At 44.2% G+C, this 20,068-nt stretch overlaps 3 protein-coding genes and 1 long non-coding RNA gene across 9 annotated transcripts; 2 read left to right on the top strand and 2 right to left on the bottom strand.

Annotated features, from left to right (window-relative positions):
• Positions 1 to 262: 262 nt before the first annotated feature.
• NKAP (NFKB activating protein) lies at positions 263 to 8,102 on the top strand. 3 transcript variants are annotated; one of them, XM_081336532.1, is made up of 10 exons: positions 279 to 622; positions 2,186 to 2,266; positions 2,360 to 2,436; positions 2,636 to 2,686; positions 2,858 to 2,906; positions 3,750 to 3,865; positions 5,014 to 5,089; positions 5,487 to 5,636; positions 6,175 to 6,381; positions 7,950 to 8,102. In XM_081336532.1, the coding sequence occupies exons 1-9, from the start codon at positions 402 to 404 to the stop codon at positions 6,347 to 6,349; spliced, it is 996 nt and encodes a 331-aa protein (XP_081192658.1). In that variant the 5' UTR covers positions 279 to 401; the 3' UTR covers positions 6,350 to 6,381; positions 7,950 to 8,102. The 3 variants fall into 3 exon arrangements, with proteins under 3 accessions (XP_081192659.1, XP_081192658.1, XP_081192657.1); XM_081336533.1 differs by lacking the exon at positions 7,950 to 8,102 and having other exon boundaries at positions 263 to 622; positions 2,360 to 2,427; positions 6,175 to 7,478; XM_081336531.1 differs by lacking the exon at positions 7,950 to 8,102 and having other exon boundaries at positions 280 to 622; positions 6,175 to 7,478.
• Positions 8,103 to 8,446: 344 nt separating this feature from the next.
• On the bottom strand, positions 8,447 to 16,351 carry AKAP14 (A-kinase anchoring protein 14). 3 transcript variants are annotated; one of them, XM_081336549.1, is made up of 6 exons: positions 11,620 to 12,843; positions 11,442 to 11,533; positions 10,848 to 11,027; positions 9,407 to 9,459; positions 9,169 to 9,266; positions 8,447 to 8,568 (listed from the first exon to the last, which is right to left on the bottom strand). In XM_081336549.1, the coding sequence occupies exons 1-5, from the start codon at positions 11,771 to 11,773 to the stop codon at positions 9,182 to 9,184; spliced, it is 564 nt and encodes a 187-aa protein (XP_081192675.1). In that variant the 5' UTR covers positions 11,774 to 12,843; the 3' UTR covers positions 8,447 to 8,568; positions 9,169 to 9,181. The 3 variants fall into 3 exon arrangements, with proteins under 3 accessions (XP_081192675.1, XP_081192674.1, XP_081192673.1); XM_081336548.1 differs by lacking the exon at positions 8,447 to 8,568 and adding an exon at positions 15,905 to 16,351 and having other exon boundaries at positions 9,093 to 9,266; positions 11,620 to 11,791; XM_081336547.1 differs by lacking the exon at positions 8,447 to 8,568 and having other exon boundaries at positions 9,093 to 9,266.
• Positions 14,078 to 17,418, top strand: LOC308673113 (putative defense protein 3). 2 transcript variants are annotated; one of them, XM_081336544.1, is made up of 5 exons: positions 14,078 to 14,588; positions 15,197 to 15,309; positions 16,245 to 16,357; positions 16,844 to 16,867; positions 16,959 to 17,418. In XM_081336544.1, the coding sequence occupies exons 1-5, from the start codon at positions 14,384 to 14,386 to the stop codon at positions 17,047 to 17,049; spliced, it is 546 nt and encodes a 181-aa protein (XP_081192670.1). In that variant the 5' UTR covers positions 14,078 to 14,383; the 3' UTR covers positions 17,050 to 17,418. The 2 variants fall into 2 exon arrangements, with proteins under 2 accessions (XP_081192670.1, XP_081192669.1); XM_081336543.1 differs by having other exon boundaries at positions 14,084 to 14,588; positions 16,803 to 16,867.
• Positions 17,253 to 19,759, bottom strand: LOC308673120. The gene is made up of 3 exons (XR_014027581.1): positions 19,571 to 19,759; positions 18,610 to 18,687; positions 17,253 to 17,338 (listed from the first exon to the last, which is right to left on the bottom strand). It is a non-coding gene; the product is annotated as an uncharacterized lncRNA (long non-coding RNA).
• Between the last annotated feature and the right edge of the window lie 309 nt (positions 19,760 to 20,068).

Raw genomic sequence — 20,068 nt, 5'->3', positions numbered from 1 at the left:
AGGTCGAATGGCCGGGCGCGGATCACGGGGCCGGAAGTGGGGGAAGGGGAAACGGGCGGACGTTTTTTTTTTTTGCAGCAGGGCCTCACGCGGAAGGACCGCCGGAGGGGATCTTGCTAAAAGAAACGCCCTCGCAAAGAGATCCAGGCTACAGGCTGACTCGACCCTCCGAAAAGCTGCACGACGAGATGGAAGAGAGATTTTTTAGCGGCCCCGGAAGTCTTGCGCGCCCCCTCTAACCTTTTCGCACCTCTAGGGCAAGAAGCGACTCTTCTTCAAAAGAGCATGGCGCCTTCCGGATGTGACGTCAGAAAACAGGAAGGCCTCCTCCTCCTCCTCCTCCCGTGCGGGGGGGCCTACAGGCGCAGCCGCGGCCTGGTCGCGCAGCCACAACGGCCGCCATGGTGTCGCGCTCGCGGAGCCCCGTGGTCTCCCCGGGCTCCCGTCGGGGACGAGACCACGGCTCGGCCAGCCCTTCTCCGTCCAGGCACAGCCGCGGCCGCAGGTCTCGCTCTCGGGAGCGCAACGGCTTCCGGCAGCGGCTGGGGCGCCCGCATCACTTCGCTTACCGGCACGACCCGGAGCACTACGGCAAGGAGCAGGAGGAGTCGCTGCGGCAGAGGCGAGTGGCGGCCTTCGGGCCGGTTAAAAACCGTTGTTCACGCTTGTTACGGTCGGTCTCGCAGTCAGCCAGATGTTTAGACTGGCTTTGGCCTTTGGGTCCTCCCTCTATCACCCGTTGCTACTCCTGCTGCTTATATGGTATCCTATATGATTTATTATTCATTATTTTAATCTTCGATTCGATTCACTGGGACTGGTAAAAACTCTCTTTTAACAGTTAAAAGTTTTAACCAAGTGTTGCTGCTGCTGCTGCTGCTGCTGCTACTACTATTACTACTACTGTTTATTATACATAATATTATACATATTATACATGCCTTGGTGGAGCAGTGGGCTAATGCCTCCTTAAGTAACACCAGCTGCCTGCAATTAGTGCAGGTTCACATCCCACCAGGCTCAAGGTTGACTCAGCCTTCCATCCTTGCGAGGTAGGTAAAATGAGGACCCAGATTGTTGGGGACAATTAAGCTGACTTTGTAATAATGCCGCTTGGGGTGTGTGTGAAAGCCCTAATAAGCAGGCATATACATAGAATGAAGGCTACTGCTAAGCTTGTAAGCCGCCCTGAGTCTTCGGAGAAGGGCAGGATATAAATGGAATTAAAATAAAAAATAAAAATAAAATAAATAAATAATAATACCCCATGACATGGAAAATCATGGAGTGGGCTAATAATATGATTGAGGAGTCCTAGATGCTCTCTGAGCTTGGCGGCTTTCTTGCAGATGTTTCATTGCCCAACTAGGCAACATCATCACAGTGCTAGAAGGGAGAGGGGTTTGCTCTCATTTTATTAGTCAGAGCAAGTAAACCCCACTCCCTACTAGCACTGATAACATTAGCTGGTTGGGCAATGAAAAGTCTGCAAGAAAACACCCAAGCTCAGAGATCATCAAGGACCCCTGCAGTTCAATCCTGAGCTACAAATATTCTCCTCTTTCAATATTAGTAGCAGTAGTAGTAGTAGTAGTAGTAGTTAGCAGTGCTTGTGGTCTTTCACAGTTGCTGGAAGGGAAGGGTGATCACTCTTTTGGAGGGGGGAAAGCAACACTGATCCCAAGATACAGCAACATATGTTACTGCAACAGAGTATTTTGTGATCCTTTATAACTCTCTTTCGTATGTATTGTCTTGTAGGAGTCTATTGATTCATAAAGTGGCAGCTTTTTTAAAATAGTGTGTTTGAGGTTTTATTTATTTGATCAGATTTTAAAGTTGCCCATCTCCCTCACAGACCTGAGTCCAAACAGTGAACAAATAAAATAGTAAAACACAAAAATAGAATATAAAATTTAAGACAATCCTATTGATTTAATATAGTGATTAAAATTCAGTGTTAACGTTTAATTAAAAGCTGGGCAGAGGGCTTTCAGAATGCTAACCAGCTCCGGGATGATAATTGGGGGAGGATTTGAAGTCCTTTTCTTGAAAATCTTTCTGCGTGTATCTGTGCAAGTTTAACCTATTACAGTCTGTGCATTATTAACATTTAGGCTTGAGGTGAAGATCATTTCATTTTCCTGCAGTTCTGACTATTAAAAATATATATATTTTTTTACAGACGACTAAATGAGAGAGAACGAATAGGCGAACTAGGAGCACCTGAAGTCTGGGGACTCTCACCAAAACTTCCTGAGCCAGAGTAAAACTTGTATTTAATTTAAGTTACATATGTATTTCATTTTGGGCACTTTAGTTCATAAATCTTAAGACTATATTCTGCCTTTAAATCTAGCTCTGACGAACATACTCCCGCAGAAGACGAAGAAGGATCATCTAAAAAAAGCAGCTCCTCCGAATCCAGTTCAGAAGGTACTCCGATGTGTTTAAGCTGAAGCTTGACTAAATCTGTAATATCTGTGGGAAACTCATTTTACTTTCAGTTTGTGAATGGCCGTGACCCAACTTCCAGAAAATTCTGTCTGGATGACTAAGAATCTTCATCGACATATTAGAATGAATTGTTTCTCTGATTGTATAACATACATTTCAAAATATTTTTATTTTTTAGAGGAAGAGAAGAAAAGGAAGAAAAAGAAAAAGAAGAAAAAGGCTGCAGCACGTAAGTATCAGTTAAAGATTCACAACAGAATTAGAGATTTGCATCTTAATCTTTTTGATTCAGTCCCCATAGTCTAGTTACTCCTGTGTGCTAGTTTTTTATCTCTTGGAAACATAATCAGGTTTTAAGCTTTCCTTCTTGTCCCCCTTTTTTTTCTATTTAATACTTCAGGTGAGGAGGAGAAAAAAAGAGCCAAGAAGAAGAGGAAGAAGCATAGAAAGTAAGAACTCTTTTTAAAACATTCTGCATACTTCCTGTATGTAATATTATATCATTCTTCCTTTAACTGCCAAAGTACAAGCCAAAAGATAACTCCTAAAACGCTGGTTGACTTTCAGATTTTGTTATTGTTGTTCACTTATTGAAATTGGTTTTCCTTCATTTCTTGACTCCTTATGCAATTTCAAATTATTCCAGTTCTTGGATTCTTTCCATTCTGGAAATTGTTAATATCGGCTGTTAATATTTTGGGAAACGCTGTAGAGAGGGCATATGGTCTGTTGCTTCAGCCTAATCCCTGAGGTTAAATTCCTTTTAAGTATCGGGGTGGTTTACTTCCAGATATCTCCAGGGCTGCACAATTATATGAGATTGCAAAAGAGAGGAACCACGTGGAAGTCCCTGGATTTTGTTTGGGCTGCATGGCACATTACTTCTTCTGTGTTGGTATTTTTATATTGGTACCAGGGACAAATTCCTTGTGTATCTAATCGCACTTGGCCAAATACAGTGTTTAGTTCCATTTTTTTCCAAATTTGACGCCTTTAAAATGTGTGGGTTTTTTACACCCCTCAGAATTTCCCAGCCATCATGTTGGAAGGCCATCCAGCTTTAAAAAATTGCCAAGCTTGAAAAACGCCATTCTACATGAAGAAATGAAACATAAAACCATATTCATACCAGCTAGGGGGGGGGGGGGGGAAAGCTTGAGATCCTAAATGACTGTTGCCCGTTTGCAGAGGATGCTGTAAACCACAGTTCTTTATTCTTGTTTGCAATCCTTGGTTTTTCCTCTTCCCTGACACTGGCTTTCCAAATTCATCCGGTCTCTCTTAATGACTAGGAAAAAGAGCAAGAAGAAGAAGAGTAGAAAGAGCAGAAAGGACTCCAGTGACTCGAGCAGCGAAGATTCGGACGAGAGAGCTGAATGTGGAGAGGAGCTCTGGATTGAGAGATCAAGTAGGTGGCTAGCACTGGGGGCGGGCTAACTCAAATCAAGCGAAGTACACCCCTTTGGTTAAGAGAGAGCCACTCATCTCCGAATATTTTAAAATGGGTCCTCAGCCCCTGGGCTGCAGCCCACTACGGGGCCGTGGCCAATTTGGAACCGGGCCACACAAGGGGCGCACCAGCACGCATAGCTCATTCCGCCGAGACCTGAAGACCTGGCTCTTCGAGCTTTCTGGCCTAGACTGAGAGTATTAACTGGGGTTTTAATTGTATTTTTAATTGTAATTGGGTTTTTATTTCAAGGTCAGTGTAATTATTTTAATTGTTTTTAATTTTTGTAACTTGTTGCATTGTTTTAAAAAAAACCTTGTGAACTGCCCTGAGTCCTACGGGAGAAGGGCGGTATATAAGTTTAATAAAATAAATAAATAAATAAATAAATAAATTTGTGGAAGTTGAGCTGCATGGCCTGCCTTTCGCACCAGTCAAGCTTCCCGTCACTTACAGGGCCCAGTTCCCCTCTTTCCCCCCTGCCCCCCCCCCAGCCAGGCTGCCAAGGCACACAGGTTGGGGACATCTGTTTTTAAAACTCATTTCGTTGGGAGATTGCTAGCTGCTTTCAAGATATGTTTACAGTGTTTATATTCTCCTTTTCTCCAGTCTGGCTTGTGATATTATTGTGTTTGGTCTCATCCAATGGGCTTTATCGTTATTAACGATGTATGCAGGCGATCCTCAACTTACAACAGTGCATTTAGTGACTGTTCGGAGTCACCAGAGCACTGAAAAAAAGACCTATGACCGTTTGTCACGCTTAACGACCATTGCAGCATTCCCCAAAAATCACGTGATCGAAATTCTGACGCTTGACAAACGGTTCGTATTTATGAACGGTTGCAGCATCTCGGGTTTGTATGATCCTCTTTTTGCGACCTTCTGACAAGCAAAGTCAGTGGGCAAGCTGGATCCACTTAACAGCCAGGTTATTAACTTAACAACTGTGGCAAGAAAAGTCATAAAGCGGGACAATATTCATGAAACCACGGTCTCACTTAGTGACAGAAATGTCGGGCTCAGTTGTGTTAAGTCAAGGACTGCCGGTGGTGCCTGAGTCTTCACGGATTTGGAATTTTTTTTCCCTCTCCCACCTATTGCAGAAAACACAGACGCCGTGGATTTTATTGGCCCAGAAGCTCCCATCACTCATGCTTCTCAAGACGAGCGCCCTTTGAAGTAAGTGCTGATCTGCGAGGCTGATAATAGATTAGGAGGGAGTAGAATTGTTGTAGGTAAAGGTCAGGTACAAACGGTCCCCAACCCCAGGTCCATGGACCGGCACCGGTCCCCGGCACGCCAGGAACCAAGCCACGCAAACAAGCACAGCCCCATCTGTGGGATGTAGGCCTCACGCAAAATCAGGCCCCCTCCAGTCTGCGGGAAAACCTCTCTCCGTGGAACCCGGGTCCCGGGTGCCCCAAAGGTTGGGGACAACTGATGTACAGCATGCAAGAAGCCGAGCTGCAATACGAGGCTTAGGGAATGGGGAGAGTGATCATTTGTGTGTGTGTGTGTGTTTGTGTGTGTGTGTAGTTGCTGTGGTTTACATTGGCATTCTCTTTCTCCCCTGAAGCTACGGTCACGCTTTGTTGCCCGGTGAAGGGGCTGCCATGGCCGAGTATGTGAAGGCAGGCAAGCGGATTCCCAGGAGAGGCGAAATAGGTCTTACCAGTGAAGAAATTGCTTCCTTTGAGAAATCCGGCTATGTTATGAGTGGCAGCAGGTAAGTGACCTGGTTAAGAATACTGCAAAGGACAAGGGCCGGCCTTGGTTTCGATTGCCCCGCCACCCCCCACCCCCCCCCACCCCCCCAAAAAATACCGAGGCAATCTCAGAACAAAGAATAGATTGGATCTTGCTTGTATTTGTGACCTGGCTGTAATGAAGACTACTGAATCAAAACTAATCACGATTATACTGTCATCTGTTTTAATTCCGTTGTTTCCAATCAAAAATGATGGTTTGGGAGCGGCGTGCCATTCAAGAATTTGAGCTTTTTTTTTTTTACTGTCTCAGTGTTTCTCAACCTTGGCAACAACCGGTCAGTGAATTCTGGGAGTTGGAAGTCCACCCATCTCAAAATTGCCAGGGTTGAGGAACTCTGTTCTAGACGGAACGTCTTTTTCACACCATTCTTAACAGTTCCTGTATGCTGGTAAGGGGCTGGAGGTGAATGGGAATGTCGGAAATGAAAACATTCTGTTGCCAGTTGATGCCTTGAGTGTTGATAGCTTATGGATGGCCACCATATCTCTCGTTAGGCATCGGCGAATGGAAGCGGTGCGTCTGCGGAAAGAGAACCAGATCTACAGCGCGGACGAGAAGAGAGCCCTGGCTTCTTTCAACCAGGAAGAAAGGCGAAAGAGAGAAAACAAGATCCTAGCCAGCTTCCGGGAAATGGTCTACCGAAAAACTAAGGGCAAAGATGAGAAATGAACGACGTATCCTCCCTAGTGACGGGCAAATGGGTGGGTCCTGACACTGGCTTGTGCCACAGGAAATTTTGGGGAACAGTCCATAGATTTCCAGCCAAGAACCCTAATTGGTCTGGTGAGGCCTTGGAACTAACTTGCAGGCTCTTTCCAACTTGCAATCCAAGGCAGATTAACCAAAGCAAGCCAGTCAGCACCACCATAATGCCAAAAGGTGACTGTGATGCTGTTGCTATTTGTCTTTGAGAAAATAGCACTTAAAAAAAATCAGTTGAGGCAAAAGCTTCCATCAGTAGGGGTTCGGCGAAGACTGTTTTCTATCGACTTTTAACAAGAAGGAAATATTAAGCCCTGAATGGAACAAGATCTCTTGTAGAATGAGTGTATTTTTGTGAAAAATGGCCAGAACATAACCCTGGACCTAACTCTGCACCAAAAAGGCAGAAATAGCTTTAATGTTGATGGTTGCCTTTATAAGCTTCCTGCCTCAAACAGGCACACAAATATGAGCGGATTTTTAAAACAGGGAAAAATTACGATCTCGTTTTGTGGCTCAGACTGTCAAGCGTGGGTCGTCTCCTGCAGACTCCTTGTAAATAGGATCAGTAAATCTGTCATTTTGAGATTCTTTGCAGATTTAGTGCTGTGTTAAAGTCTAGCTCTCCTAATTTTGCAAAAGAGAATGCTTTGAGCATCATAAATATGTTTCCCGCTGGACTAAGTGTAAATACTTTTTTTTAGCAACGCAGAGGAGATAAATATCCATCTAAATAAGTTTTCTTTTAACCCTTTAGTTTCTTCAATGGCTTCATCTACAGCCTAAATAAAATATGTGGATTGGAATTCATAGTCCATGTGCCAACTGCCACCTACTGGGGATGGGGGGGTGGGTTTCATTTTCTGTTCCCTTTTTAAAATTTTGAGTGCACCATAAACTTTAGAAGCATGTCTGGAGCCACATTTTGAAACTAGGAAGAAAAAAAATCCCAATGTACATACACCCCAGTATCAAGGGCAGCTTTTATTAAATGCATTCTGGATGTTCAATTTTTTATTTTTATTTTTTGCAAAGTTCCAGTATGGTACACCACTTCTAAACTGTATTTTTAAAATTAAACCTCCTCCTGTGTATAGTTGGCTGTATGTTGCTTTATGAGATTTGCCAGTTTCTTATTTGTTCAGTAAGTGACTATCCATCTTTTCTTGGAGCTGGAGGTTATGTACACAGAGCCCACCTATCCTCTCAATAGCCATGAGAGGCAGATCCAGACCAAGGGAAGGACAAGGTCACCCTCTTGAGTGTCCATAAACTTAGAGGTGGATTCGAACAGGAGTTTTCTCAGACTGCTCAAACTTCTGAACTGCAGTGACTCTCAAGGCTTTGAAGTCATTCAAGGTCATTCTTGAAGGTGAATAGTTTTGGGAGGGATAGTAAGGGCTATAGGCCACATGATCAGGAAGATTTTAATGTGTTTGAGCAACATGGTGGAACTAAGGTAACATACGACCGACAATCTTTGCTGGCCTGGCAAGTTTCTAGTTGTTTTGGAACTGTTGGTGGGACCGTTAAAAGTCGTTGGCGCTGTTTGAATTTGTTCTACCAGCAGCAAGATCTGTCTGCTGGCCCAGTGATGGATTCTATTGCAAATCAGGGCTGTTTCCAGAGGAGGCAGAGGAGGAGAGGACCTGGAGCTTATGGAGCGAAGGAACTGGATGAGGCTGTCAGCAGGTCCAGAGGAAGAGAGAGAGGCTTTTGGAGGAGTTGGTGGCGGCGGCAGCAGCGTGCTCCAGGGGCGAAAAGAAGCAAGGCCTCCTTAAGGAAAGGGTGGAAGAGTCAGGATCAGAAAAAGGAAAGAGGGTGAGGGCTAATCCACATGGAGCCCCATTTCCATCTGTCCTGTGTGCCATCGTTCACTCCCTAGAGACTAAAATGGACAATGTGAAATTTGAGCAGGCCCCGAACAAGGAGTATATATCAGAGGTGGTGACCCTTTGAGAGCTGTATGCAACGAAATTTCATTTTGATGTATGCCGATTGGTGTACATTCAAAGTGACAATAAAGTTATCACATCATCATCATCATCATCATTCTTCGAGCAAGAAGCATAAATTACCTGCACCCTTTTGCGTTTCCCCAAATGCAGTCCAGTTGATTTAATACATTTGAGATGGAGACCCCTCAAGAGACTGCTCTTGAATCAAAAGTCCAACATTCTTGAGATCTGCATAAAGAAAAACTCAAAAAGAATTGCGATCCTGGCTTTTGTAGATCAGCCTCCCTTTCTCGCTTTTACCCACATTGGTTGGAATTTTGAGACTTGCATTTTCACACCTTAGGAAGATCCGCCCGGTTGGGAAAAGTCGATTTATTTCTCTTGCATTAAATAAACACTCAACGGGGCTAATCTCTTCCATCTTTTGTTGCAAATGTCCAATTTAAGGGCCTTAAAACTGCTTACGTGTGCAATTTGGTTAAGCCCCAAAGTGCTTTTTGAAAAGGCAACTGGACTTTGTTTTTCCTTGAAGACGTTTTGCTTCTCATTTTTCAGTTCTGAACTGAAGAAGCTTCTTGGATGGGAAGCGAAACCTCTTCAAGGAAAAACAAAGTCCAGTTGCTTTTTGAAAAAGCACCTTTGGGACAACCATGACCCTGGACGACTGAGAATCTCCATAGACAATTTGGTTAAAAGTTTTTCTTCCTGCACTTCACCGGCGTGAATTGCACAGAGAGATCAAAACAAGGATCTGATTACAGCAAGCCATGGATTTTATTACCCCAAAACACAAAAGCGGGGTGTCTAAAAGAGATTTTAATTTCTAACCATTCCAGCAGGACTAAAAATCCACAGTCTCCATCATGACGATCTTGCTTTCAATTACATCTTTGAGCCACTTTTCCTTAAAGCGAGTTTTTCCCGGCCTGCAAAGAAAACAGCCTGAGCATTTTACACTCATCTTTTTTTTCCATTTTATCCCAAAGGTTACCTAATACAAATAGCTCTTATGGCAACGTGGGAACCCACACATGCAAACCAGTTGATAGAGAGGTTGGAATGTTACCTGTGAATGAGCTTATTGGTTTCCACCACAAAGAACACTTCAATTGGCAGCGTCTGTATCAGAGAGAAAACCAGTAGTTAGTTTTATGCATGACGGGCCTGCTTAACGGTTCTCATGAAAGTAGAGACATTCCAGGAGGAAAAAAAAATACAGCAAGTACTCCCAAGAATTTAACCTAACAACAATATTCAACTTCTAACAGGCATCCCGGATGGAAATTCCATTAAATTACAACTCTTGTATCCGTTTTTCCGTGCTGCCTGATTTCTAAATTTACAGTTTCTGGTTTCTTCCAAGTTGTCTCATTGAGCTACTCAAATAGGTATTGGATGAATGGGGCACCTAAAGCGAGAGGATTCATAAAAGTATAAATGGCTAAGTCTTCAAGATGCCACCATTCTAGCTATTATTTATTTATTTATTTTAATTCCATTTATATCCCGTCCTTCTCCGAAGACTCAGGGCGGCTTACAAGCTTAGCAGTAGCCTTCATTCTATGTATATGCCTGCTTATACCATGTTTCCCCCCCCCAAAAAAAAAGCCCTAGCATGATTTTTCAGGATGCTTGTAATATAAGCCCCTCCCCCAAAATAACCCCAGGGAATGAGGTGGCTGGATGGAGTCACTGAAGCAGGAGGCGTGAACTTAAATGGACTCCAGAAGATGGTAGAGGACAGGAAGGCCTGGAGGAACGTGGTCCATAGGGTCGCGATGGGTCGGACACGACTTCGCAGCTAACAACAAAAGATTGTCAGCCAGACCGACGCATTTAGGACTGAATATAACCCCTAACTGGAAAAATAAGCCCTAATGCATCTTTTGGAGCAAAAATTAATATAAAACCCGGTCTTAACTTTCGGGGGAACATGGTCATTTATGTATATTAGTTATACCTAAAACTAATAGCAAGCTTTTCCTTCTTGTCAGCTAGGAAGGTCACAGATGGCTCCAGGATGCTGTAACTTATCACAAATATGTGTTGGTTGCCAAGCTCCCAATTATAGATCACGTGCCCGCCGTGATGTTGCAGCGGACAAAAATGTTAAGGATCGATCATAAGTCACGTTTTTCTGTGCTAGTTTAACTTCTAACAGTCCCTAAATGATTGGTTGTAAGTCAAGGTCTCTTCTCCTTCCCCTTCTCTGGGTGTGATCAGATTCTTAAAAGCGGCTGATAACAGCAGATCATGGATTACCGATCAAAGGGAATATTTGTAGCTGAGGGTTGAGCTACTGTCGGGGTCCCTGGTGCTTTCCATGCTTGGCGGTTTTCTTGCAGATGCTTCATTACCAAACTAGGTAACGTCATCAGTCCTAGAAGGGCGTTGAGTTTCTATCCCCACAGATCACGGATTTTAGAGAACTCTTAAAGAGCATCCCTAACATGATTTCATCACAATTGGGCTTAATTGTCTCCCAAGCGGACCTCAAAAATACTCACTCTGGGCTTGATTTTGGAAATCTCAATGACGAAGTAGACACACGCTGTTGCTCGAGGAATGGGCTTCCTGCATGTTGGGATGCTCCAACGGACTCGGTAATAATACCTGCTGCTATACCGGAGTTCCTCGTTGTTGAGATAATTGCTCCAGTGTAGCCAACTTTCATGAAGTTCCCATGTCTGCAAGGATGAATAACAACAGTCCCATTACAAGCCCCCATTTGAAAAAAGCGTGCTATGTTTTACTATTTTGGAGTTCACAGGTAGCCTTTTAACAGAATAACAGAAGGGACCTTGAAGATCTTCTAGTCCAACCCGCTGCTCAAGCAGGAAACCCTATACTATTTCAGACAAATGGCTGTCCCGTCTCTTCTTAAAAACCTCCAGTGATGGGGCACTTTGTTTAGCGACTGCCTCATTTGGTCACCACAGTGATGGACGAGTAATCTCATAACCCATCCTGGCTGAGGAATTCTGGGAGTTGAAGTCCACAAGTCATAAAGTGGCCATGGGCTAAGCGTAGTTTGCCCTCCCAGCCGTGTGTCACATTGCCTTCTACACAAGATGCCAAGGAACACCGAACACGACACTTACTTTCATATAGTCCTCAATCTGCAACAGGCCTCTTCCGATGGAGAAATCCATGCACCTCATCCAAGCTATATTTGGTATTTTGTATTTGGCACCTGAAGTTGATGAGAAGAGGACAAATTAGAGCCTAATTCAAGTTGGACACCAATGTCCTGGCAGCTTCTCTTCCACCCTGGAGTACCTGCCTCTTCCTTCTTCAGGGCTTTAATTCTGTCCACAGCATCTTTAATCACCCCACTAACAACCAAGGACGCTGCCAACTGGATGTCTTCCTCCTCTTCCTTCTCCTCTTCCGCCTCCTCCATAACTGCTATATATTTCTCTTCCAACGACATGGTCCTTGATGTCTTCCGCTTGTAGAAGATGGAAAAAAGATTGGATAGAATCTGAAGAAAGAAGTCTGGGAAAAGGTTGTATCTGGGCTGTAGGCAAATCCTTGACCCCTGTGCCCGATTCGACTCTAATGGACTGTACTTCACCACAATAATGAAAGTTTTGGGGATGATATATTTGCCACTTCGTAAGGTAATAGAAGATCTTCTCACTCTTTTTGCTGTGGAAAGCTAACTCAGCTAATGGTAAACCATCATTGGTCTAATTCTTCCTGATTATGGGAAAGATAGCAATAGCACTTAGACTCATATACCACTTCATGCTGCTTTGCAGCCCTTTGTAAGTGGTTTACAGACTCAATATCGTGCCCCCAAACAACCTGGGTCCTCATTTGACCAATCTTGGAAGGATGGAAGGCTGAGTCAACCTTCAGCCGGTCAGGATCAAACTCCTGACAGCCAGCAGAATTAGCCTGCAATATTGCATTCTAACCACTGCGCCGCCACGGTTCCTGCAGGTCACAAAGGTAATCTCCCATACCTCTCCATTGTTTGAAGCAGGCCCTTGTTCTCCTCCTAGCAGCAGATGCCAAGGACTAAACACCAAACGTTTGGGAGGCTAAATCATAAAAACCATTGCAAGAATTGGCTATGTCTAGTTTCATGAAAAGAAGGGCTTAGAGTGACATGATAGCAGTGTTCCAAAATCTCGGGGGCTGCCACAAAGAAGAGGGAGTCAAGCTATTCTCCAAAGCACCAAAAGGCAGGACAAGAAGCAATGGATGGCAACTAATCCAGGAGAGAAGCAACCTAGAATTAAGGAGAAACTTCCGGACAGTGAGAACAATTTGTCTCCAAAAGTTGTGGCTGCTCCATCACTGCAGGCTTTTAAGAAGAATTTTGACAACCGTTTATCTGAAATGGTATACAGTTTCCTGCATGAGCAGGGAGTTGGACTAGAAGACCTCCAAGGTCCCTTCCAACTCTTTATTTTGCACACAAACCATGCCTTGTATCACTTGCATACTTCCTGCATGATAACAGTGCTGCTGCTGCAAAAAAAATCCCCACCCTTGCTTATTCCCACCTTCCATCTTGCAATACATTCCTGGCCACCTTTTGCATTGTCCTTGAGAAATGGTCATGCGTGCAAGGAAAATGCAACACAAGAATGTTGTGTTCCTTGACCTCCCTATTTCCTGCTTGCTCCACCACTCTGAAAAGCAAGCTGCTGTTTGTAAGAAATAACTCAGGAACATCCAGTGAATCTGTCACCCGGCCAAGAGGCTTTGGAATTTGGCTACCTGCTAAAACAAAAACAAAAAAAAATTATCCCACTTTCTGGCTGCTTTGATCTTGTGACAAAACCAACCTTCTTTGCTCTAGGGGGGGAAAAATGCAAGTTTCCAAGGTTGATCAAGCTTCTGGCTGCAAACTTGCAAAGTGTTTGCTCACAAGCATCACTTAGGCAACCCACAACGTCCAGCCAATAATTCCGTGGCATTGATGTTCAGACATTCCATCAGGCTTAAAGGAAAAGTGCTAAACCAGGGGTCGGTTTAGGGGTCGGATCAGGCACACGGGAATGTCCCACCAGGTGAGATGAAGAGATGAATGCCACCAAGAGGGTTGTGTCAATTAAACGTAGTGCTTTGCCCATTTTATTGGTGTGTGTTGTTTAATTTTGTAGGCTTTTTCGTTGACTGTTTTGTTGTCCGTTGCCCTGAGTCACACTGAATAGGACAGCCGTAAAAATGCTTTAAAAGTACAATGCTCATTTGCCACCATTCCCTGCGGAGATTCTCAGTCATCCTCCAGGTCATCGTTATCCCAAAGATGCTTTTTTTTCCAGGAGGCAACTGGACTTTCTTGTTTTTCTTGGAAGACGTTTCTCTTCTCATCCGAGAAGCTTCTTCAGCTCAGCCATTCCCAACCATCCAGTCAAAGCTGAAGAAGCTTCCCGGATGAGAAGAGAAACGTCTTCCAAGAGAAACAAGAGAGTCCAAGTTGCCTCGTGGGGGAAAAAAAAAAGCATCATTGGGATGACATTACCCTTTCCAACCCCACCCCACCCCAATCCCTCCCTGCCTCATCTGACAGGAAATCCAGCTTCAGATTTAATCAATTTCCAAGCTTAAAATTTGTTTTGCACCGATTGGCTTTCTAGGCTGGTTTTTGGGAAGATAAAAAAAGAACTTCTTTATGTTTATGGAGAGTTAAAGTGCGATAGAATTTAATGTTTTATTTTTGTTGTTAGCATATTTTAGCTTAAGTTTGTAAGTTTATACCCTGTATTCAGTTCTGGGAAGTCGGGGAGGGGGGAAGGGAGGGGAGGGGGAGGGAGGGAGTTTTTTCTATTTAAAAAATGTACTGTAAAACTTTTCAATAAAAAAAGAGAACTTCTTTCTTCCTTTCCTGACGTCTTCTCAGCAGAGACATGTGAGTTTCCCATCGCTCAGGGGTAGAAAATGAATCTGTTCTGGAGTAACGACTCACCAGAAGCACTTTTTTTTGCCCCTCCCCATTTTTAAAGTTTTCTTTCTGAGCTAGGAACATTCATACTTGCTTTTGTAGACAGAGATTGAGCTAGCAAGTCTTTTTTTTTTTCTACACATGGCTTGTGGGAATTGCTTTTTTGGTGCGGTTATCGCTTTCTGGACCATATTCGGCTCAAATCGGGCCTTTCCAGATGGAGCCCCTCAATCTGCCTGCGAGAGCATGTTGCCTGTCCATACTGGGGCACAGCCTCAATCGGTTCCTAGTCCCTATGAAGTTTCAGTGAGTACACCTTCCTTCCAAAACGGGCAGCTGGTTAATGGTAAGTTTGTATTTTGTTTATTTCAATTGAAAGGAAGATGCTGTTAAAGCTGCTAGACACACACGGACACCAAATCTTTCTCTCTCTCTCCTCTCCTCTTTTCCAAATCTAGTTAATAAGTCCTTATGTTTTCTCAGCATCAAAAATCATTGGGGGTTTTTTAGGTTAGCAAAAATCGGCAGTAGCCAAATTTTGGGCAAACTCAGAAACCCTAAACTGAGCCAGATTAGATGCGATGTCATCAAGAAAGGTCAGGATTGTAGGCAATGAGAAGTGGATACATTCCAGGAAATAAAAATAATAATCTTCTACTAGCCCAAAACAACCCCTAATGTCTGTATCATTGAAGTCAGCAGTTGTCCTGATCATCCAAAGTATAGTTGTATAGTTTTGGGAAAGTGGGTTGTGTGGACCCGCTTTTGAGTTTCATAGCTAAATGCTTAGCAAAGTGGATGAATCCAGCCAACTTTGGTTTATTCATTAACCCGTGGTTAAGCTGTTAATTCTTCACACTATACATGTGGTTTCCCCCCCCCCCGCCCCCCAATGCTTGGAAAACAAGGTTTGCTGCTTTACAGGAGCAGAAAAAGAAAGTTTTTTCTCTCCAGTTCAGATCCGTGGAGCTGCTTATCGAGGATTGTTGTTGGAGGTGCGTTCATTTCGCTCTGCTGCTGCCCTGGGATTTTGGCAAAGTCCCCCAAACAATACCAGATTTTTACAGGTAAGCACAAATAGTTAGCCTGGAGGGTGATGGGTCATATACTTGTCCGTTTGAAGTCCCAGAACTCTTCCGTGTCTTTGTGGCCTGTGACTTGTCTAGTTTGTGGCCCACCAGTTCTTGCTTGCAAACCAACGGCGAGTGACATAACGTCCCCAGGTCTGTTGGAACGCAACTTTACCTGTAGTGGTGCAGTGGTTAGAATGCAGTATTGCAGGCTAACTCTGCCCACTGCCGAGTTTGATCCTGACCAGCTCAAGGTGGACTCAGAATAACAGAATTACAGTTAGAAGGGACCTTGGAGGTCTTCTATTCCAACCCTCTGCTCAAGGAGGGAAACCTATACCATTTCAGACAAATGGTTGTCCAATCTCTTCTTGAAAACTCCCAGTTAGAGAGCCCACAACTTCCATCCTTCTGAGGTCAGTAAAACGATGGTCCAGATTGTTGGGGGGGGCAAGGTGCTGACTACGTAAACTGCTTAGAGAGGGCTGTAAAGCACTATGGGGCAGTCTATGAGCCTAAGAGCTATTGCTATTATCCACATGAATCCACGCCCCCAAATTGTGTAGCACAAACTATACAAGTCACAGCTCACTTTCTCATGTTGGGCTGGGCCTGCCTGTTGCTCGTTTCACTTCAGGTGAGTGCGGTTGTTGGAAGATCCGAATCCTAGGGTGAGTAAACCATGGCTTCACTTCATGGGTGTTGTATTCGGAAAGGCATATTGAGCCAAAATGTGCTAGAGAAAGTAATCACTTCCATAAGACTTGGAAGACTGTGCATGCAATGAACACTGCATTTTAGTTATGCTGTGCGAAGACACAAAACTGAGTCGAAAAATAGCAGGGCTGTTGTAGAAATACAAGTAATTCTGTTTTAAACAGAATTAACGTGAAGTAGCTTTGGTGCTTATTTATTTATTATTTATTTGGCAGTGCTCTGGAAATCCTCAAGGGGCCATTACTCATTCCAACACCAATTTAAAAATGAGTCAGATCTACTCCTGGCTTCCACCTCCCTCGCACTGTCCCCCTGTAGTTATCTTTGTGTAAGTATTATAGGTGCTTCGAACCGCAGCTGCTTTTCTTTTAAATGGATTGGTGATGTTTCATGAGAACCGAGATCACTTCAGGTGAGCCCAGGAGCCATAATTCCTGGAAAATATTCACCCACTCTGCATGCTTTGCAATTAATTCTGCAAGGGCTAGGGTGGTGGGATTTTATAAGTATTATGGAAAATTATGGAATACCCTTGGAAATTAATCCTGGCCTCCTCTAACCTGAAACCCTCCAGTTCTGTAAACTGGAACGGTTATAATCTTTAGCGGGATGTTGCAACACCAAGAAATTAACTGTTCCTCAATTTGGACCAGTTTAAGTTGCATGGATTCCAGCTCCCAGAATGGCCCAAGTTAAGAAACACAGGATTCTCAGCTTTATTCCAAGGCCTTCAGAAATTCTAACTGCAATTATTTCTCTTCCTGCTATATCAGGGCAACTGTTGCCCAATCATATGACATCTACTGGACCCAAGTCAAATCCAAAGCGATCTGGAGAAGTGAGTATCTCCAGATTCCCTCTCTGAAGCCACAGGCTCCTTCTGCATGCCAGGTGTTCCTGCAAGATTAACTCTCTTTCCATCACTGCAGATCCTCAAGCCACATGTGGAGCGGAAGCACCTGGGAGACAGTTTCCCACTGCTACAGGAATTGCCTGCTTGCTGATGATTTTCTTCTATAATTGTTTTTAAAAAGGCGTAGCCCAAAGCAATTGTATTATGAGGTCTTTTTTCATTGCCTTAGGGCAGGGGTCTTCAAACTTGGCCCTTTTATGAATTGTGGACTTCAACTCCTAGAATCCCTCAGCCAGGCACCTGCCTTAGGGTAGCCTTGCTTTGAATCCTATTTTTCTGCTCCCAGGTTTGTAACACATTCGTTGCACACTTGTTTTCAATTTTGTTTTATTTATGCTAAAGGCTTTTATGAAATAAGGATATCACGTCATGGCTTCAGTCAATGTTCTCCAAACCCTGAAAAATAAAAAGACAAGAAAACAAAGTCAGAGGCGTCTTTGTCACAAACAAATAAAATGATGCTCTCGGGTTTATTAGACTCTGTTATCTCACTCCATAATCCCTTCAGGAAAATTGTTTCCTGAATTATGGCAAATCGTCAAACTTTTATACTCAGGGGCCCTTTTAGGATTACAACTCCAAAAAAAAGGTTATTATTGGCCTTGCTGTTAACACAAGGGGTATTTGCAGGTCGGTTGTTGTTAGCTGCGAAGTCGTGTCCGACTCATCGCGGCCCTATGGACGTTCCTCCAGGCCTTCCTGTCCTCTACCATCTTCTGGAGTCCATTTAAGCTCACGCCTACTGCTTCAGTGACTCCATCCAGCCACCTCATTCTCTGTCGTCCCCTTCTTCTATTGCCCTCAATCTTTCCCAGCACTAGGTTCTTCTCCAGTGAGTCCTTCCTTCTCATTAGGTGGCCAAAGTATTTGAGTTTTAGCTTTAGGATCTGGCCTTCTAAAGAGCAGTCAGGGTTGATCTCCTCTAGGACTGACCGGTTTGATCGCCTTGCAGTCCAAGGGACTCGCAGGAGTCTTCTCCAGCACCATAGTTCAAAGGCCTCAATTCTTTGGCGCTCAGCCTTTCTTATGGTCCAACTTTCACTGCCATACATTGCAACTGGGAAGACCATAGCCTTGACTATATGCACTTTTGTTGACAGGGTGATATCTCTGCTTTTTAGTGTGCTGTCTAGATTTGCCATGGCTTTCCTCCCGAGGAACAAGCGTCTTTTAATTTCTTGGCTACAGTCCCCATCTGCAGTGATCTTGGAGCCCAGAAAAATAAAATCTGTCACTACCTCCATTTCTTCCCCATCTATTTGCCAGGAATTGAGAGGGCTGAATCTTGGTTTTCTTAATGTTAAGTTTCAGCCCATGTTTTGCACTCTCCTTCTTCACCCGCAACATGAGGCTCTTTAGTTCCTCTTCACTTTCTGCCATTAGAGTGGTATCATCTGCATATCTTAGGTTGTTGATATTTCTCCCGGCAATCTTAATTCCAACTTTTGATTCATCAAGCAGGTCTAGGATCACACAATTCCTGGCAAGGGAGTCATAACTTTGAATTCTGGCTCTAAAGATATATTTTTTAAAAAAAGAAAAGCCCTCCCCCCCAAAAAAAAACGGGGCAGATAAGAGCTCCTCCAGGATTTACCCATTTTTACAAAGATGACGCCCTGACTTTGCATTTGGGTTGCTTCACCCAGAGACGTTTCCTTCAAACTAACCTTCGATCCGCTTCCACAGAGGCGCTTTTCCCTATGCCAGGCTTGATAGTCGTTTACAGTCTTTATAATTTTTTTATTCTTAAGCACAGAGGAAATAAGGCAGAAGTCACGTGTAGAACAACGGGGATGGGAGAAGAAAGAGATGATTAAAAACGATAAGGTCGGATGGAAGGCAAAACTGAAAAGTGAACAGACATTAAATGCCACATATTTTGGTTCACCCTCTGTTATTCCCAAAATCAGAAAAATCAGACACGCGCTGTTCTCTCTCCCCCTCTCTCTTAGCAAAGAGCTCACCCCCCTTTCTCCTCCTCTTCCGACCAGGCTCAGGATCCATGCCATTTTATACACACATATATACACACATACATGCACATATATACATACATACCTCTCTCTCTCTCCCTCTATATATATGTGTGTGTGTGTTAAGTATTTACCTTGCTAGTTAAATCTTCTTTCCTGTTTCAGCCTAGCCCAGGGGTAGGCAACCTCGGCTCTTTTATGACTCATGGACTTCAACTCCCAGAATTCCTGAGTCAGCTATGCTGACTCAGGAATTCTGGGAGTTGAAGTCCATGAGTCATAAAAGAGCCAAGGTTGCCTACCCCTGGCCTAGCCCAAGGCTATAGTCACAACTTATGACAGTTCATTATTTGTGTAAATTATTCAAATTGCTAATAAAGAATTTGGGAGGCTGATATGGCCATTTGGAACTTATTTTGTTCTCATCAGTCAGTCATACCCTTTATCTGAGATTCGAACCTGGGCTAATTATATATTAGGCAGTTGTTTTAACCCCTAGGCCACAGGCTCGTTGAATAATTTACACGCACACATATATATATAAATAAATCAGTCTACATCAGCACCCTTCCGACCGGTTCAGGCATCTGGGGACTGTAGTCAAGAGATGGGGTTTGTAGTCCCACCCACCCTCACCGCCGTCCAGAGCCCTCACCTTGCCGTTGTTTAAATACCGCTGGATGTACAAGGTGGAAAGGCCCGGGATGATCAGCGCCACGTACATAATCGCCGCCGAGGGCAGAATTTCGTACCACATCCCGACGAATCGCCGCGAATCGCCGCTTGCCCGGAACTATCTGCCGGAGAGACCAAGAGATCACTGCGCATGCGCCGCAGCTCTCCTGACGGGCATTCCGACCTTCCCCGGCCTCCGCCCCCCAGAATGCACCGCGCGCCCGGAAACTTCTGCTCGCCGTTGCTGTGGCAATGCCGTTCAAACGGCGGAGAGGGCCCTTTTTTTTCTTAAGGGAAAGACGAAGCGTTTTTTTCCCCCCTATTCTGCTTTATTCTTTGGGCTGGGGTCTCCATACGGGCCGGGCAGTTATTGTACGTAAGCAGCGCCGGTTGTAGGCCGGGTATCTTTTGGCATAAGGGAACGCTATCGTTTCCTTCCCTAGATTTCAAGGCGCAGAGCATGCTGGGAAGTGGAGTC

Source organism: Vipera berus (assembly GCF_964194415.1).
Source record: "Vipera berus genome assembly, chromosome: 11".
NCBI classification, from domain to species: domain Eukaryota; kingdom Metazoa; phylum Chordata; class Lepidosauria; order Squamata; family Viperidae; genus Vipera; species Vipera berus.
Note: the sequence above shows the minus strand (reverse complement) of the source record. Positions and strands in the feature narration are given on the sequence as shown.